Source organism: Hirundo rustica, chromosome 6 (genome assembly GCF_015227805.2).
Source record: "Hirundo rustica isolate bHirRus1 chromosome 6, bHirRus1.pri.v3, whole genome shotgun sequence".
NCBI classification, from domain to species: Eukaryota; Metazoa; Chordata; class Aves; order Passeriformes; family Hirundinidae; genus Hirundo; species Hirundo rustica.
Window position 1 is genome coordinate 46857549 of NC_053455.1, and position 15035 is coordinate 46872583.

Below are 15035 nucleotides of genomic sequence, written 5' to 3' on the forward strand. Positions count from 1 at the left end.
ATACTTGGATTTATGTGCATAGAATACTGTGTATTAGCATACAATCAGCATGAACACAGTACGCAGAGGCCACTTAGATTATTGTCACATTTTAGCAATATAGCATTACAAGCCAAGATATCAATGCAAATATATGCCGTCATTAGGATGCCAATGGGCACTGGATGTGATAAACAACAATATGGAGTTATGCATAATTATGAAGATTAGAAAATATATTATTTAAAACAATCAGGCAGAAGCATTGCTTATTCTAACATGTGTTTTTGGTTTTATTAACCCTGCATTCAGATGTACTTCAACAAAAAGATTGTCGAACCAGGCTTCAAAAAAGATGGCATTTCTTTCTCCACTCTTGGCATTAATATGATTGTTGAAATAGAAGAAATTGGTGCTGTCATCACCTTTAGTGGTCTAATTTTCTCTGTGAAGCTTCCATATAGCAAATTTGGCAACAACACCGAAGGACAATGTGGTAAGAAGGATGCACAGATTGGAGGCAGTCCCCTTTCCCCACCCCTACCTTAGTTATGCTCACCCACTCTGGCTGTGCAATCTTACAACTGGCAGAAATTTTTAAACAGCAGTAAATGCAAATGAGTACAGTTCTGCTCTTCAACTTCTGTAGGGTGTCAAAAGCTCAGTATTTCTTTGGGGCTGGGGTTTTACATCTGCTTGTTTTTCCATAACCTGAAGTTCATGTAACCAGAGAAAGCACTCCCAATGAAGCAAGGCAAAAAATGCATTTCATGAGCACATCACACCTAAACATATCAGCCCAGGAATGTATTGTGTATCTCTGACATGGCTTACGAGACTTACCCGACTTGTCTCTTCCAGGAACATGTACAAACAATAAAGCAGATGAATGTCGTTTACCAAGTGGTAAGATCATTTCCTCCTGTCCCCAAATGGCTCATCACTGGATTGTTGACAACAACAAGTCATGTCATGGAGTACCAGTACCACCAACTATAACCACACCTCCACCAAAGCCGCAGTGTCAAACACCTCCACTCTGCAAGCTTATCTTGAGCGAGTAAGAAAACAAATTCATTTTTTCTAGACAAAACTGCCTCATATCTTACAAGAATAATAGCTATAGTTTTAGCATGTGATAATACCTGAAAATGTCAGCTTAATCACAGAATATTTATAGTAAAAGACCTTTGCAAAAGAAACTGATCTGCCTTAATGACTTGCATGCCAAAGGTAACTGAGCAAGGAGAGGTAAAGTCAGAAAATCAGGGACACAGCAAGTACTAAAATCAATACTCCCTGGATGCAATACTTCCAGAGTATGCTCATTAACTATTAAGCAAAGACTGAACTCTAAATTTCCAGTGGGTCTTCAGTACAAATCATAGATAACCCAGTTACCAAACAGATGAAGAGAGTAGATGCAAACAGCTGAGAAATGTCCTTCATTCTTTGTACATTTCACCTAAAACATGGAGCTCCAAAAGTGCAAAGGCTTGTTTCCTGAAGTACTTCCTATTCCTGTGTAGGCTGACAAAATCTTTTCTCTGATGAGTTACTTACAAAGGCCCTCTTATACATGCTTTCTATAGTATCCAGTACGTTTGGAGCTATTTAGTGTGTGAATTTTCTACATTTTCTACATTTTTTTTATTCCTTTTTTCTCAATCTAGTGCAGTTGCTTTTTACACTAAATTTCTGGTGTCAAACGGCTAAAAGGCTGTGTACACATACAGAAATACTATAAGTATTAACAACTTTAGAAAGGCACTTCAGATTTTTTAATCTTTCCTGAATCTATCTCCCAGCTTCTTTGCCATTCCTAGGGTTTTGTTTCTCATAATATCTTTCTTTCAGAAGCAGAGTCACATCCTATTAACTGGAAAGTGTTGCCTGACAGGAACAGACTTTGTCTAATGGCTCATTAACATAGAAGGGGATTGCTTTCTTTACTGCCTGCAGGGTTTTTGCAGAATGTCATACCGTGATACCACCGGAACCATTTTTCAAAGGCTGTGTCTTTGATGGATGTCGCATAGACGATGAATCCATGCAGTGCTCCAGTTTGGAGATATATGCTACAGAGTGTGCTGCTAGAGGTGTCTGCATTGACTGGAGAGGAATGACCAACAATACATGCTGTAAGTATTGCAGGACTTAAAATGTGGGTGATAAATGGTAGAAATTAATGTTTTATTAATTAACACATCTTATATCTGACACTTGGTTACTGTCTACAAAAATCCAGTGAGGGTTACTGTCTACAAAAATCCAGTGAGGTCCTTTCTCACAGAAGCTGCCAATTAAGAAGGCAAAACTGTAGTAAATTTTCCTGGAAAAAATGTATCTACTGTCAAATTATTTTTAAAAAAAAATTTTAATTACTTTTTTTTTTTTTTTTGGTCTTTTTCCATACAGCATTCAGCTGTCCATCAAACTTGATATACAAGCCTTGTGGGCCCATTAATCCAGTCACCTGTGACGAAAGGTACGGAAAAACAAAAACAAACCAGCCTGAAACACCTGCTTATATTTTCCTTGTCCATCTATTTTCCTCAGAAATTTGAGTTATTTTGTAATGAAATGTGTTGCAAATTTCACTAATTTATTCAAGATTTATAAATACCAATCAGCTCTAGGAACATGTGCTTCCTGTTGCCCTTCAGAAACTGTATACTTTTGTTTCTCTTGTATCTGACATGATATGCTGTTCTGCCTCACCACAAAAGTATTGTACCCAAGCACATATATTCTTCCCATTCCAGCTATGAGCGTCCTGGCTATGGAGTAACTGAAGGCTGTTTCTGTCCTGAAGGAATGACACTCCTGCGTGCAGAGAGCAACATCTGTGTCTCTGAATGTTGTAAGTCATCTGTAGCTAGTTTGGGGAATAAATAGAGATCAGGATTGTTAGTCAGGTGGCCTGAGTTCTATAGTCATCTTCTGCGTGGTCATTGTAAATCAGCCTGCCCAAATCTCTCCAATCACAAATAAAATAATAGTCAATATTACATTTTTTTTTCCCCATCCTCCTTCCCTACGTGAGACCCAACAAGATGGTAGAACTATACAGTTCAGCAAAATTAGTCTGCATATTCATTTTCTTGTTAGCTTTATCTTCACAGTATTTTTATTTGAAACTGCATATATGTACTCCTCTGCCAGTTTTCAGTGGTGTAAATACCCATTCATTTATTTGTCTGTTTTTTTCTTTTTCTTTCCAGTCTGTAGAGAATCAAATGGAATATCCAGACGGGTGAGTATCACAGCGAGTGTGACTTAATGAGCACAGACAAGTGAAACAAGGTATTTAGTGTTCCACTAAGCCAAAGATTTGTCACAAATGTTTGTTCACTTTCAAAGTAATGAGTGCTAGAGCACCCCTAAGGAATTTAACAGTAAGTGACAAAATATTCTTTCAATAACCTCACATACAGAAAAACAAACAAACAAACAAAAAAACTTGGAGAAAGAGATATGGTAGTAGTGGAAGTCAGGCATATGTGATTATTTTATTCCCACAAATCTGGCTCACTGAAATTACTAGAAATGAAGGGAGAGATGGATAACAAAGTTTACCTGTTGCTTATCATGTTCATAGCCTGCATTCTAAGTTCCTCAGCTGTACAGAAATCAGCAACCTAATGTGAAAATGAGTATGTCATATGATCATTTCTTTTTCAAAAATGGAGGCAAGGCTCAATCACTTCTCCTTTAGATCTCCTGTAACCCTCATACTATCACTATTAACAAAAAGAATGTAATAGCTTTGTGAACTCAGAACTTTTAGTGGCCTCCAATACCTTCCCCTAATAAGCAGTTTGAGGGTTTCCTATAGAATCTAAAATATGAAAAAACTGATATAATCAGTTATCACTATATGTGTGAATATGTCAACTAGAAGCAAATAAAATGATTTTGGTTTATTTTTATATATATATATATATATTTTTTTTTTTTTTTCTTTTCTTTGTCTGTGTTTTTCTTTTTTATTTAGCCAGGAGAAAAATGGACAAAAGATTGCCGGGAATGTGTCTGTGACAAAAATACTCTTAAGGTGAAGTGTACAAAACATGAATGTTCTCTGACACAGCAAGTATTTTGTGAAGAACCAGGTTACATGCCTGTTCAGATACAGATGCCAGAAGATCCATGCTGTACTAGGACTGAGTGCTGTAAGTACGGTCTTAGTTCTTTATCATGGGGAATACTCTATATTAATTTTAGGAAACTACAGCAATAATTTCTCATTTTTTTTAATGCTTTGTATTGATATCAGAAGGCTTTTCTCCCTCATCTGGTGTTTAAGAGCCTTCTTGTAGAGCATACAGTAAATGCCTGAAGACAAAAAATGTAAAGATTAAAAAATTTTATATCATTAGACATAGAAAAGTAATGAAAATCTTCTATAATTTAACATTGATAGCCTTTAATACTGCCACTATCTGAAATAATATTCAAAAAACATTCAAAACATTTTCTATTTCAAAGATCACTATTAGGAAAATTAACTTAAAAAATAGTCCCGACTATTTAAAAATGGCTCAAGAAAGTTCCAGGACCAGTTATCAGACCAGCGTCAACAAATTTCCCCATTGATACAAATTTCTCTTTGAAATTATCTCAATCCAGCAATTACCACTCTATTCTTCTCAGTGTTTTGTTTTAAAAAGCTTATGGGAAAGCCCCACCACATTGAAAACACCTTGGCACGTAGACTGAATTAGTCATTGGGCTATCCCGTGTAAACACTGTATCTACCCCATAGGAAAACTTCAGAAGTTCATGTAAAACAAAATTGCTTTAATTCAAAAATTCTGAGCTTATTCTCCACGATCTCTTACATGAAACAGACTGCAACACAAGCCTCTGCCCTGACATCACACCCCAGTGTTTAGAGGGACAGGAAATAATCACAGTAATGCCACCTGGAAACTGCTGTCCTATCTTTGAATGCAGTAAGTATTGTGCACCCTCTTCATGTGCTATTCATTGCTGTATTTTTCCAAGTCACAAAAACCTTACGAGGGATGCAAATTTTCTCTTATCATATGGGGCCTTGCTGTGAATGAGTGTTTTAAGGCTGCTGGACAGGCCTGTGAAACGGGCCTACAAAGCTATGAAACAGAAGTTTTTTCATGCATTTCTGCCTCTTAAAACTTACACCTGCTTCTTCCTTCTTTACAGGACAGGGCTGTGTAGTCAACGAAACCTATTATGCAGTAAGTACGCAGAATTACTCACTATAAAAATACACCTTGACATAGTTCACAGTGCAGTGTTTTTGAGACACCATGGTCCATATTTTGTAGGAAGGCCTGAGATAAAATTTTATTCATTATTTCACTGAGGTTAACACCCTCTGTACAAGCAAAAGCATTTTCTACTCTCCTTTCTACAACAGCAGAATTTGATTTCAAAACTGATATTACCAAACCAGAAACTCTACTTAAATAAAACAACCAAAATTGTATTTATGGGTAGCTTAGCCTATACATAGCTGATCTTTGTATTTTCTGTGACGTGTATACACAGAACAACTTGTTTTAACTCACTAATAATGGGGTTTTCCAACTTCCCCTAGCCTGGAGCTGCCATTCCATCAGGCCCCTGTGAAGAATGTACCTGCTCGGAATCCTCTCGGCCTCACCACCCTAGGGTGACGTGCCAGCCTGTTATCTGCGACACATACTGCCCACTGGTGAGTGCTCTTCTGCTGTCAGAAATTCCTACCCCTCTCAGTTCGAATAACCACCAGCTGAGGTCAGTGACCTGACTTAATGCCACTGTCTCTCTATTTCTTTCAAAACAGGGCTATAAATACACAGTGGAACCTGGACAGTGCTGCGGCACGTGCAAGGCAGCAGCTTGTGTACTGACCGTGGGAGACAACATTACACACGTGCTTCATGTAATTACCTCTGGTTTAAGTCATTTTTGGAGAACTCTTTCCATTCTTTCCTCTCTTTGTATTTGTCACATTTATTTCCTCCGTCTTTTCTCACATGAAACAAATGCTTACTCAGGCAGGGACTAGACAGTCTCCGCACAGCTTAAACAATACCTTACATCACAAAGTGCCAGTTCTAAGACTTCTGGAAGCAACTGTGATATGATACTGAACACTGGGTTTCAGAAATCAACAAAGGAAAACATACAGGTGAAAGAACATACAGGGCTTTTGTTAGCCTCCAGTTCTGAAACTGTAGCACCCATTTTGATCAAAGGATAATTTTATCTCTGGAGGCACTTTGACACATCCATAAATTCTAATGACAAAACCATTGAAATGCAAATTATTCTTTCCAAGTGAGTCCACAGACTTACCCTACTCACACAAAAAGCACTTCTATATCCAGATAAAAACAGAGCCTCTTCACTTGGTTAATGAAAAACACTTAATAGCAGTATGATAATACGGCAAATAATTATCAGCTGAAATTCAAGGAAGTTGTTTGGAATAATCAAACTACTATACACAGCAGCAGTAAGACATTGGAGGGCTTTTGTTTCATTTTTATATAAGAAGATTTTAATTTGCTTTAATTTTGACTGCTTTCAGGAAGGAGAATACTGGAATCCACCTGGTGATAACTGTACTGTTTACACATGTGAAAAACATGCTGACCAGTTCATTCAAGTCATCAAAGAGGCAAGCTGTCCTGCCTTTAGCCCTGAAGAGTGTGATCCAGTAAGTCCTGTTCCACCTGTTCTCACTTTTGGAAAGGTTGCAGTGCCTAACACCATTGATGGAAGGATCATTATGTCCAAAGAAAATAACTAGCAGAAGCATCATTCAGGAAGTAACTCCCCTTTTATCTTCTCTGAACCTGGTCCCAGTCAAATTTTATCTCAGAAAAGCAACTCAAAATTAAAATGAGTGATATATCAATCCTCACTGAGGATCAGACATTAGTGAAAAGCATACAAAATAATATTTTGGATTCTTAAAAGTGTCAAGTGACCTATAAGCAAAAAATCAGCCTCTGGCAAGTCAGCTATTTCATTCATTGTGTTACCCTGTCTGTTATAATCCTTCACCTCTGCTGGCTTTGGTCACAATATTTTGATTCACATGTGCTATGAGCTTTATTGATTGCTTGAATTATACTACTAAACTGAGAGTTTTCCTCTATTTCAACTTTCAAATAACTCTTATTAATATTAAAGTAATAATGTGCCCTTAACATTTAGCCTTGCTTGAAGTTAGATTCTATGTAAATACAAAAATACACACAGTCTCTGCTGCCAGAGAAAATTAGGAAGCAGGGGAAAGTCTGCTTTGGTATGCAGATATGAAGCCTGAGTTATCTTTTCATATTTTCCCACTTAAGGATGATGTCAAGTTATCTGATGATGGCTGCTGTCTAGTGTGCAGAAGACTACCTAAACGTAAGTAATAATAATACTGTTAAAAGTACTGATTATATGTGCCTTATTAGGTATATTAGCCCGTTTTGCATAATGGGTGCATAGGCAGAAGAGATGAACTGACTAGGTTTAGGTTCACTCCTTCACTGGGGTGAGAAAGGAAAAAGAAAGGAAGAGGACATTTCCACTATGCATTTTAGGTCCTTGTGAAACAGATGGTGAACTTTCTCATCCCCTACTGTTAAACACTGGCTTTTTTTGTGGGAGGGTGAGGACTATGATTGTTCTCCAATTTCCGTAGATACATTCTCTTTACGGTGGAAAGTGAAGCCAGTTCTGAGACATGGGTGTGCATCCAGCAGTTGCCAGAGTACTGCTCTTAATTTCTGCATCCTGCACCAAGCTGCATAAAAAAAAGAGGAAGTTTCTTCCACTGATTACACAAACAAGCCAGTTTTCATTTGGCCCTCAGCAATTAAAAGAAAAACGCATTGTGACTTACTTTCCTATTTCAGCTCCATCCACCTTAGTTTTCAGTTATAAGCTATCATACACTGCGATCTATTTATATGCACATGTATTTTAACCTATTTTTCTTTGCTTTGTGATGACCTCAGTTTGTATGAAGCACAATATGACTACTGTCATCAACTATAATGGCTGTGTATCTCCTGCACCTGTTGAGATAACATACTGTGAAGGCAGCTGTGATGCTTACTCACGGTAAGTGGCAGAAGAGATAATTCTGGCCTCTTGTCTTCTACTCTCTACAGCAGTTACATCAAGCAAATCACAAGTGTTTTTCTGATGTGCCCAACATCTGCCCATTTATCAACTGTTTCCATTGTGCTAATTAACATGACATTGTACTAGCTTGATTACCTCGAGATTCAATGTTTAAAAGCCTGTTCAGTGTCATAGTGAATAGACCTGAATTTTAATATTGCCCATTTAAATCTGAAGTTATTTGTTTCTCATTGTTCTCTCACTGGACTGGCTCACTATGTGATCTGGAATAATTCTTTACTTTTCTGTGTCTTAATGAAGACTTAGAATCATGAATTTTTACAATGAGGAGCAATTTACCTGTATTTCATCACAATACTGTAAGAATGGTAATATTGAGCAATAGTCCCACGTGCAAGCACACAACTTCTGGTTATGTTTTGCAGTGGGTGGGAGGGGCAGTGTTATTTCTCACATAAATTCTGAATTTCTCCCTTTCATTGGTTTTTCAATCAGATATTCTCAAACGACAAACACAATGGTGCACAAATGCTCGTGTTGTCAGGAAATCAAGACCAGCAAAAGAAAGGTGACTCTGACATGCAGTGACGGAACCTTCCTTGATCACTCCTACACCTATGTAGAGAAATGCAGCTGTGTGGGTGCTGAGTGCGTTACCCAAGACAACACCCAACAGCAGACACAGCAGATAAAGACCTCTCAGGAGCAAGCGAATGTCAAAAATTAGAACTAGAGAGAAGTCCTCAAACAAGGGCTGAGCATAAGACTAAATAAAGAAACTTCAAAAAATACAAAAGTGTCAAGAGCAGCTAAAATTTTGGATGAACAGATGATGTTTTCTGCATAGACCCCCAGTATGTCTGTCTACAGAATTTCAGTTTTCATTATCAGTATATCTCCCGTTGTTTTTTATGTTTTTTCTTTTACACCTTGAGGGGTACAACACAAGTTCATCTTAACATTTTCTGTTCATTTGTCTTCTGAGAAGTGCTGGACATTTAAAAACATTTTCATTCCAGTTCACTGAGAAAAAATCAAAAGACAAATCCAGAAAACAAACCAAACCCAAGGAAAACTGTACCCCTCTGCTTCTATATGTTTCTTTTTTTGTTGAGGAAAACTCAGAGTGCAGAAAATCATATAGTTTCAAACCTATAAACTTCAATATTTGAACAATTTATGATGGACGTATTTCCCTACGTGTTTTTGTGAGGAAAAGGAAAAAATCCTATTGTGAGAAGCTGCTGCACACTACTTTTTGTTTACATAATACCATCAGCATAGTAGCTGTATGAAAATATGGATTTTTTTATTTTGTTTTGTTATGTGGTTAACTGTTTACAGAAGAAATATATATATTTGCCAACAGAGGCATATGAAGGATTTTTTATAAACAGAAGTATAATAATAATAATAATTGTAAATTCTTTCCTAGGAAGCTTTAAAAAGCTGAACCACTACTATTTATTATTATTTTTTTTTTTTTTTTGAAAACTGATTTATTGGGTCATTTCTTTCAGAATTAATGTTGTCCCATTTCTTACTCTGTCATGTTGTCTGGGTATGGTATATTTTCTTTTGTTTTTGAATATTATTTTATTTTTGTTCCTTAAGACACAAAAAAGAAATTATGATTAATAAATTTTGAGCATTTTACAGCACATCTGCTTTGACTTTTCAGTGAATCCCTTGTGTGAGTTGCTGGCTCCATAAAACATAGTTCCAGGTCAAAAGTCAATGTAAGCTGTGGTACTTTAACCCCCCGTAGAGCTTTGCTACTGCTTCGAATGAAAAACCCCGAAACATTTGGAATTGTCCCAAGCACATCACTTCAGATGCTATCGATTAGTGAACTCTCAGAAAGCAAGCACCTCTCTGAGTCTGCACATGCTTTGGAGCTCTGAAAGTTTTTTACCTGACTGGCATGAACTATCCAAAGTATTTCAAATCGGTCAGTCTCACGTTTTAGAGCCCACTGCGACATATATAAATATCCGAAACCGCACTGTTGTACATCTATGCTGCGAGGAAAGCTCACGTCTTTAAAACAATTGGACGGGTGAAGCGCTGCGCGTTGACGTCTTTGCCACGGGTCCCGTGTCTCCGGTGCCTTTGGGCAGCGGCTTTGCTGCAGAGCCCGGACAGCTCGGCTCCTGACACAGACACGGGGCTCCAGGGCCCGAGTTTCGGAGCTCTGGGGTGAAAGGGCAGGGCCAAGGGGGGAAGATGTGCTGGGCAGTTCGGGAAGGCGGTGCCTTGCTCCTGCCTCGGCCAAGGGGGAGAGGAAGAGGGCTACGTGGGGCCGGGAGTTCAGGATAAAAGGAGGGTGCCCCCGCTGGAGCCTGGGGAGGGAGAACCCTGCAAGCTGTGTGCCCTGGTGGGCTCTCTCCCTTTATTTGAGTTGCACGGCTCCTCTGTCTCCTTTTTGGGTGCAAACCTCTGGCATTTGTGGAATTTTCCTGACACTACTCAGCTTTAGTAGCGGGGTACTTTGAACCAGCCGCTACAGCTCTCACTGTACATTGTACAGTGCCAAGCACCATCTTACGATTAACTGCTCCAGGATTTGTAAGGGGAACGGTAAAAAGCTGAAGTTTTTTTATTAAACCTTTCTCCTACCCTCCCTGTTTGGATGGCTCAGCAGAGGAAGTAACAGGATATCAACACAGGCTTCCTGGGAGTGTCCTGCAGCAGCTTAGGCTGCTCGCACACCTGTTTTTCTGTCACAGAACAATAACCACCCCTATACTTCCCCCTTCAGAGGCGAGCACTGAGTTTTCCTTGAGAATCACTAACAGCACCATACTTCCTGCTGGCAGAAATCCCGACCTCCGTCCCAGCTTCCCGTTGACAAATTGGTTTTTTCCATGCCTTGGGCTCTGTTGCTTCCCCGTGAGGCCCCCCCGGTGGGACACTGCTCTGTTCCTCCCTCCCCAGCAAATCCACCGGCCTTCCCAATACTACTGAATTTGTGACCAGTCCGGTGTGTAACAGATCTTCTAGATTTACCAGGCAGGCTAGGAAATTATTATTCTCCTATTCATTCTGCAGAAAGGAAGAATGTCTATAATACAAAATCAATTATTATGCGCTTTGCTGCTCCACAACAGCCCACCATTGACCTACTGGAAAGTCAGGTTTCCTGCATGTTGCTTCAAGATCATTACTTATTTCCCCATACAAAGCCTGTATTCCAGTGTCCCAGAAGATATCCTCTTTCCTGGAGATCTCTGTGTGTAATAAATCTGTACCACCAGCCACTTCATACACTGAAAGAGAAAAAACTAATACAATGAGGAAGAAGAGAAGGGGAGATGTGGCGCATGGGAAGACTGAGAGGTGATAATGTCAGGGACAGCAGAGTTTGGTGGCATGAGAAGAAAAGAAAAAAGCAGAAATAGAAGCAAGGGCACTGACAGGCTTCAGTCCTAGCATGGGGAGACAGGAAGCAAGGGACGCATAACCCAAGGTAAATCATGGAGGCACACCAAACCTGTGGCTGAGGAAGTACTGGAGATCCTGCCTTGGAGAAGGAAGGGTCTCTATCACAAATGCAATCCCAGTGCTGGGAAAGAGCAAGTGGGAACCTCAGTTCAAAAAGAGGACAGGAAACAACATGCTTTGGGCATTAAAGACAAAATTAAAGATCTTGAAACAAGACATGGAGTAAACATAAACCAGAGCACTGCAATGGATGCAGTAGAGCAAACTTAGATTCTTCCTGAATTTTCCTTTACACAGGACCTGTCTTTGCTCTGAGTTGTTGCTGACACAGATTGGGTAATAGCTCCAAAGCAAACCTTCCTAAAAACTAGGATAAATGATACCGTTTATCTTTGTCAAAAACAAATTATGATTTTCTTAAGCTATAGAAAAATAATAGAGTCAGTAAATGATTGGGTGGGCGAGTGTGTTTGGCTTGGCAGATCTTTCATGATGGGTCAGAGTAGCTGCAGGTCACCCTGAACTGTGCTGGTGTAGGTGGTTAATGTTTGTAACACCGACAGCAACACCAGAGGGCTCTGGCCTCACAGTTTACACACCTGGATGAAAAGGTTTGCTGTCAAAAAAGGGTTTCTTTCCAGGCACTTCAAGGTGAGCCACACAACTATTCCTTACTTTCAGATCCTGAGGATGAACTTTGCCTTTAACTTACTCCTGAATCTACAAGCATCCATTTCACATAACAAGATTTGTTTGTACATCACTTAATTATTTTTTCTTCGTATCTGATCATTGTTGGAATGCAAATAAGTTGAAGCAGAGAAATCATTCACTTTAAAGTTATTCCAGCTGAAAAAAACCCACTAGCATTCAAAGTTTTAATGTCTAATTTCAATAATAATTCAACACTGAATTAATGGGCATTCCTACCTTTGTTCTCAACTCAGATCTCTTGTTGTGTAGCTCAATTTTTTCATGGCCAGCTTATTTTTATTCCATCTTCACACAACATATTAAAACTCTGCAGTGTAAATAACAAATGACTAATCACTTTTCAATTTTGCTTTGTAATTATCAGCAACATATAAGCCATAACCTGAAATTAGATGTCTATTCAGATTCCAGCTTTGACTGCACTTCCACTTGCCTTCTAAAGCAAGACAGTGTTTAAACCACATCATGTTCTGAAAACAGCTATGGAAGGACTTCGGGTTGTTTGTCGCATAGCACAGGATCCAGGCTGATAACAGACAACTCAAGAATGGAAGCCACATTTTATAATAGTAAAAAACCAGCTCAAACAAGGAAGATTTTTACCTCTTCAGTAGGTTTTGTTCTAACCATTGCAAAACAAAAGCCACTCTCTGGCAACAAGCCAGATTAAGACAGCGTTTTATAACAGCAAAGGAGACTGGCTGTATTTGAACATTGTTAATGTAATAATAAAACAATTACAAATGCACAGGAAGTACATTTTTGCAGAGGATGCAGTGGTCATGACTGTCAAATTTTCCTTTGCTCCTTATAGCTTCAAAAATTATCTTCCTTCTTGAGCCTCATATTTCTTTTGGCATTCATTCTAACTCCTATTTATAACTACAATTTGATAATGAGCAACCAGCAAATGTTTCCACTATTAAAATAATTGGGTTTGGGTTTTCTTAAATTGACAGAAACTATTCTGTCTGTCTCTAACTACTCTCCTCCTGTTACAACCTTGCATACAAATAAAACCCACTTTTGCCCCCTTCTGTCTTAAGAAAGCAAAGGCTGTCCAGGCAGTCAAAAATGGAACTCGTAAATACTGTAATTGTGGATATGTCACACACTTAGCCTCACAAAATGAAGATGAGTAAAGTCTTAGTAACCAGTCCTGAAACTAAACCATTGGTTCTGCATTTGCACCAGACTAGCAACAAGGATTCACTGGGATTCACTGACTTTCAAAAAGAAAAAAAAAAAAAAAAAAAAATCCAGAAATATTTGAGGGGAGCATGATTCCAAGACAAATTTGAAACTGGGTTTTGTTTCAGAGAATATCAGATGTGGACTCTGCAGCCATTCCCTCACTCAGCAAGGAGACAGTCAAAACCTCTCATTCCAGTTAACTCTGTGCAGGTGTGGGGCCAAAACTGAGCTTTCTCTCATTACTCAATATCATAGCTACTGAAGCTGCTAACTGCAACACAGCTACAACATGAAAATCTGCAGAAAAGGCATAATAAACACCTTTGTGAAATGACCTCCTGCCACAACAGAACTGAATTTCTTACTCACATTAATTGCTGGTTGCTCTGTATTCTGGAGAATGAGATTATTTTACCAGATGTAGTTTTATCATTTGCCCTACTATGAATGCTTTTGTGCTTTATGACTTCATTCTACTGGTAATTAAGGTCCATTATTCAGATATCTGCTATTTTACAGGAAATTAGAATTGCAATTACACTGAATTTGGTCAACTAAAGATAATGCAAAACGTTACCTCACATACTTCGTGGCAAGGAGTAGTTTTACAGCATTCATAATACCGAAGTTGCCACAGTACACTTGATCTAACTTTTACATTACATAGCAAGGAAGCTATGGCAGCGATGTTTTCCGTCCCTCAGTAATACTGTACAGGATTTTAGTGAACAGTATTTCAATAAACAGCATTTCAATCCCAGCTGAGATTCCATCATAAGTAAATTTTCAACCTAAACAAATTTTAGATTTCCAATATTATCGGGGTTTTCCCAAAATAAAATTAAGTTTGTTTTTCACTGTGTGCTGGTTTTTGCTGGGATAGAGTTATTTTTTTTCCTAGTAACCAGTATGGGCTATATTCTCCTGTGACACAACTGCACTATAAAATAGATTTAAATCACCAGTCACTTATTTGGCACAAGGGGATCTTCAGCTGATTAAAAAGTTGTGTGATCTACTCTCCTCTGCCACTTCTTAGCTCTCCAGGCTCAGAGTAAACTGCAGAGATAGGCCAAAGTACAGTTCAAGTCCACTCAACTCCTGCAAACTTCACAAAGCTCGTGAGCTCTTCTGCCTGAGTACCAAAGAAGCATTTTCCAGAACCAAAGAAACACTCCTGAAGCAGAATTTCACATGAAACAATGATCCTGAGCCACAAGGCCACCAAGGCCAGCCTGAGCTCTAAGACTTGATATGGAAAAACTTGTCAGCATCACACTGATGTAACTACAGTGGACATGGTACTAGCAGGGTCTCAATTTACCTCACAGGAGAATACAAATATGCACTGTGACTAATCTCCAAGACTTTCAGGAAACTACAAAAATGGCTTAGAGACTCTTGTCTACGGTTCATCTACACAGCTGAAAAGATCCCTGAGCATCCCAGATGCCTCAGTAAGGACACCTCACTTACCCAACTGAGAAAGCACATCTGAGGAACATACAATGGTTAAAAATTAGCAGAGACACAGAGAAATTACCCTACCTTGGTTCATTCATTCTGGTATGACCACGCTGGTGTTA

At 38.8% G+C, this 15035-nt stretch overlaps 1 protein-coding gene across 1 annotated transcript in view; it reads left to right on the forward strand.

The window, feature by feature from the left end:
• LOC120754219 (mucin-5AC-like) overlaps positions 1 to 9421 on the forward strand; it is a 47738-nt gene extending 38317 nt beyond the window's left edge. Inside the window, 15 exon segments of the mRNA XM_058421056.1 lie at positions 292 to 475; positions 841 to 1039; positions 1942 to 2120; positions 2398 to 2467; positions 2745 to 2842; positions 3204 to 3235; positions 3977 to 4154; positions 4833 to 4937; positions 5167 to 5201; positions 5564 to 5680; positions 5792 to 5890; positions 6542 to 6670; positions 7314 to 7371; positions 7968 to 8073; positions 8593 to 9421. Of these exon segments, the coding sequence (XP_058277039.1) occupies positions 292 to 475; positions 841 to 1039; positions 1942 to 2120; positions 2398 to 2467; positions 2745 to 2842; positions 3204 to 3235; positions 3977 to 4154; positions 4833 to 4937; positions 5167 to 5201; positions 5564 to 5680; positions 5792 to 5890; positions 6542 to 6670; positions 7314 to 7371; positions 7968 to 8073; positions 8593 to 8824 (1821 nt within the window). The 3' untranslated portion in view covers positions 8825 to 9421.
• The last annotated feature ends 5614 nt before the right edge of the window (positions 9422 to 15035 follow it).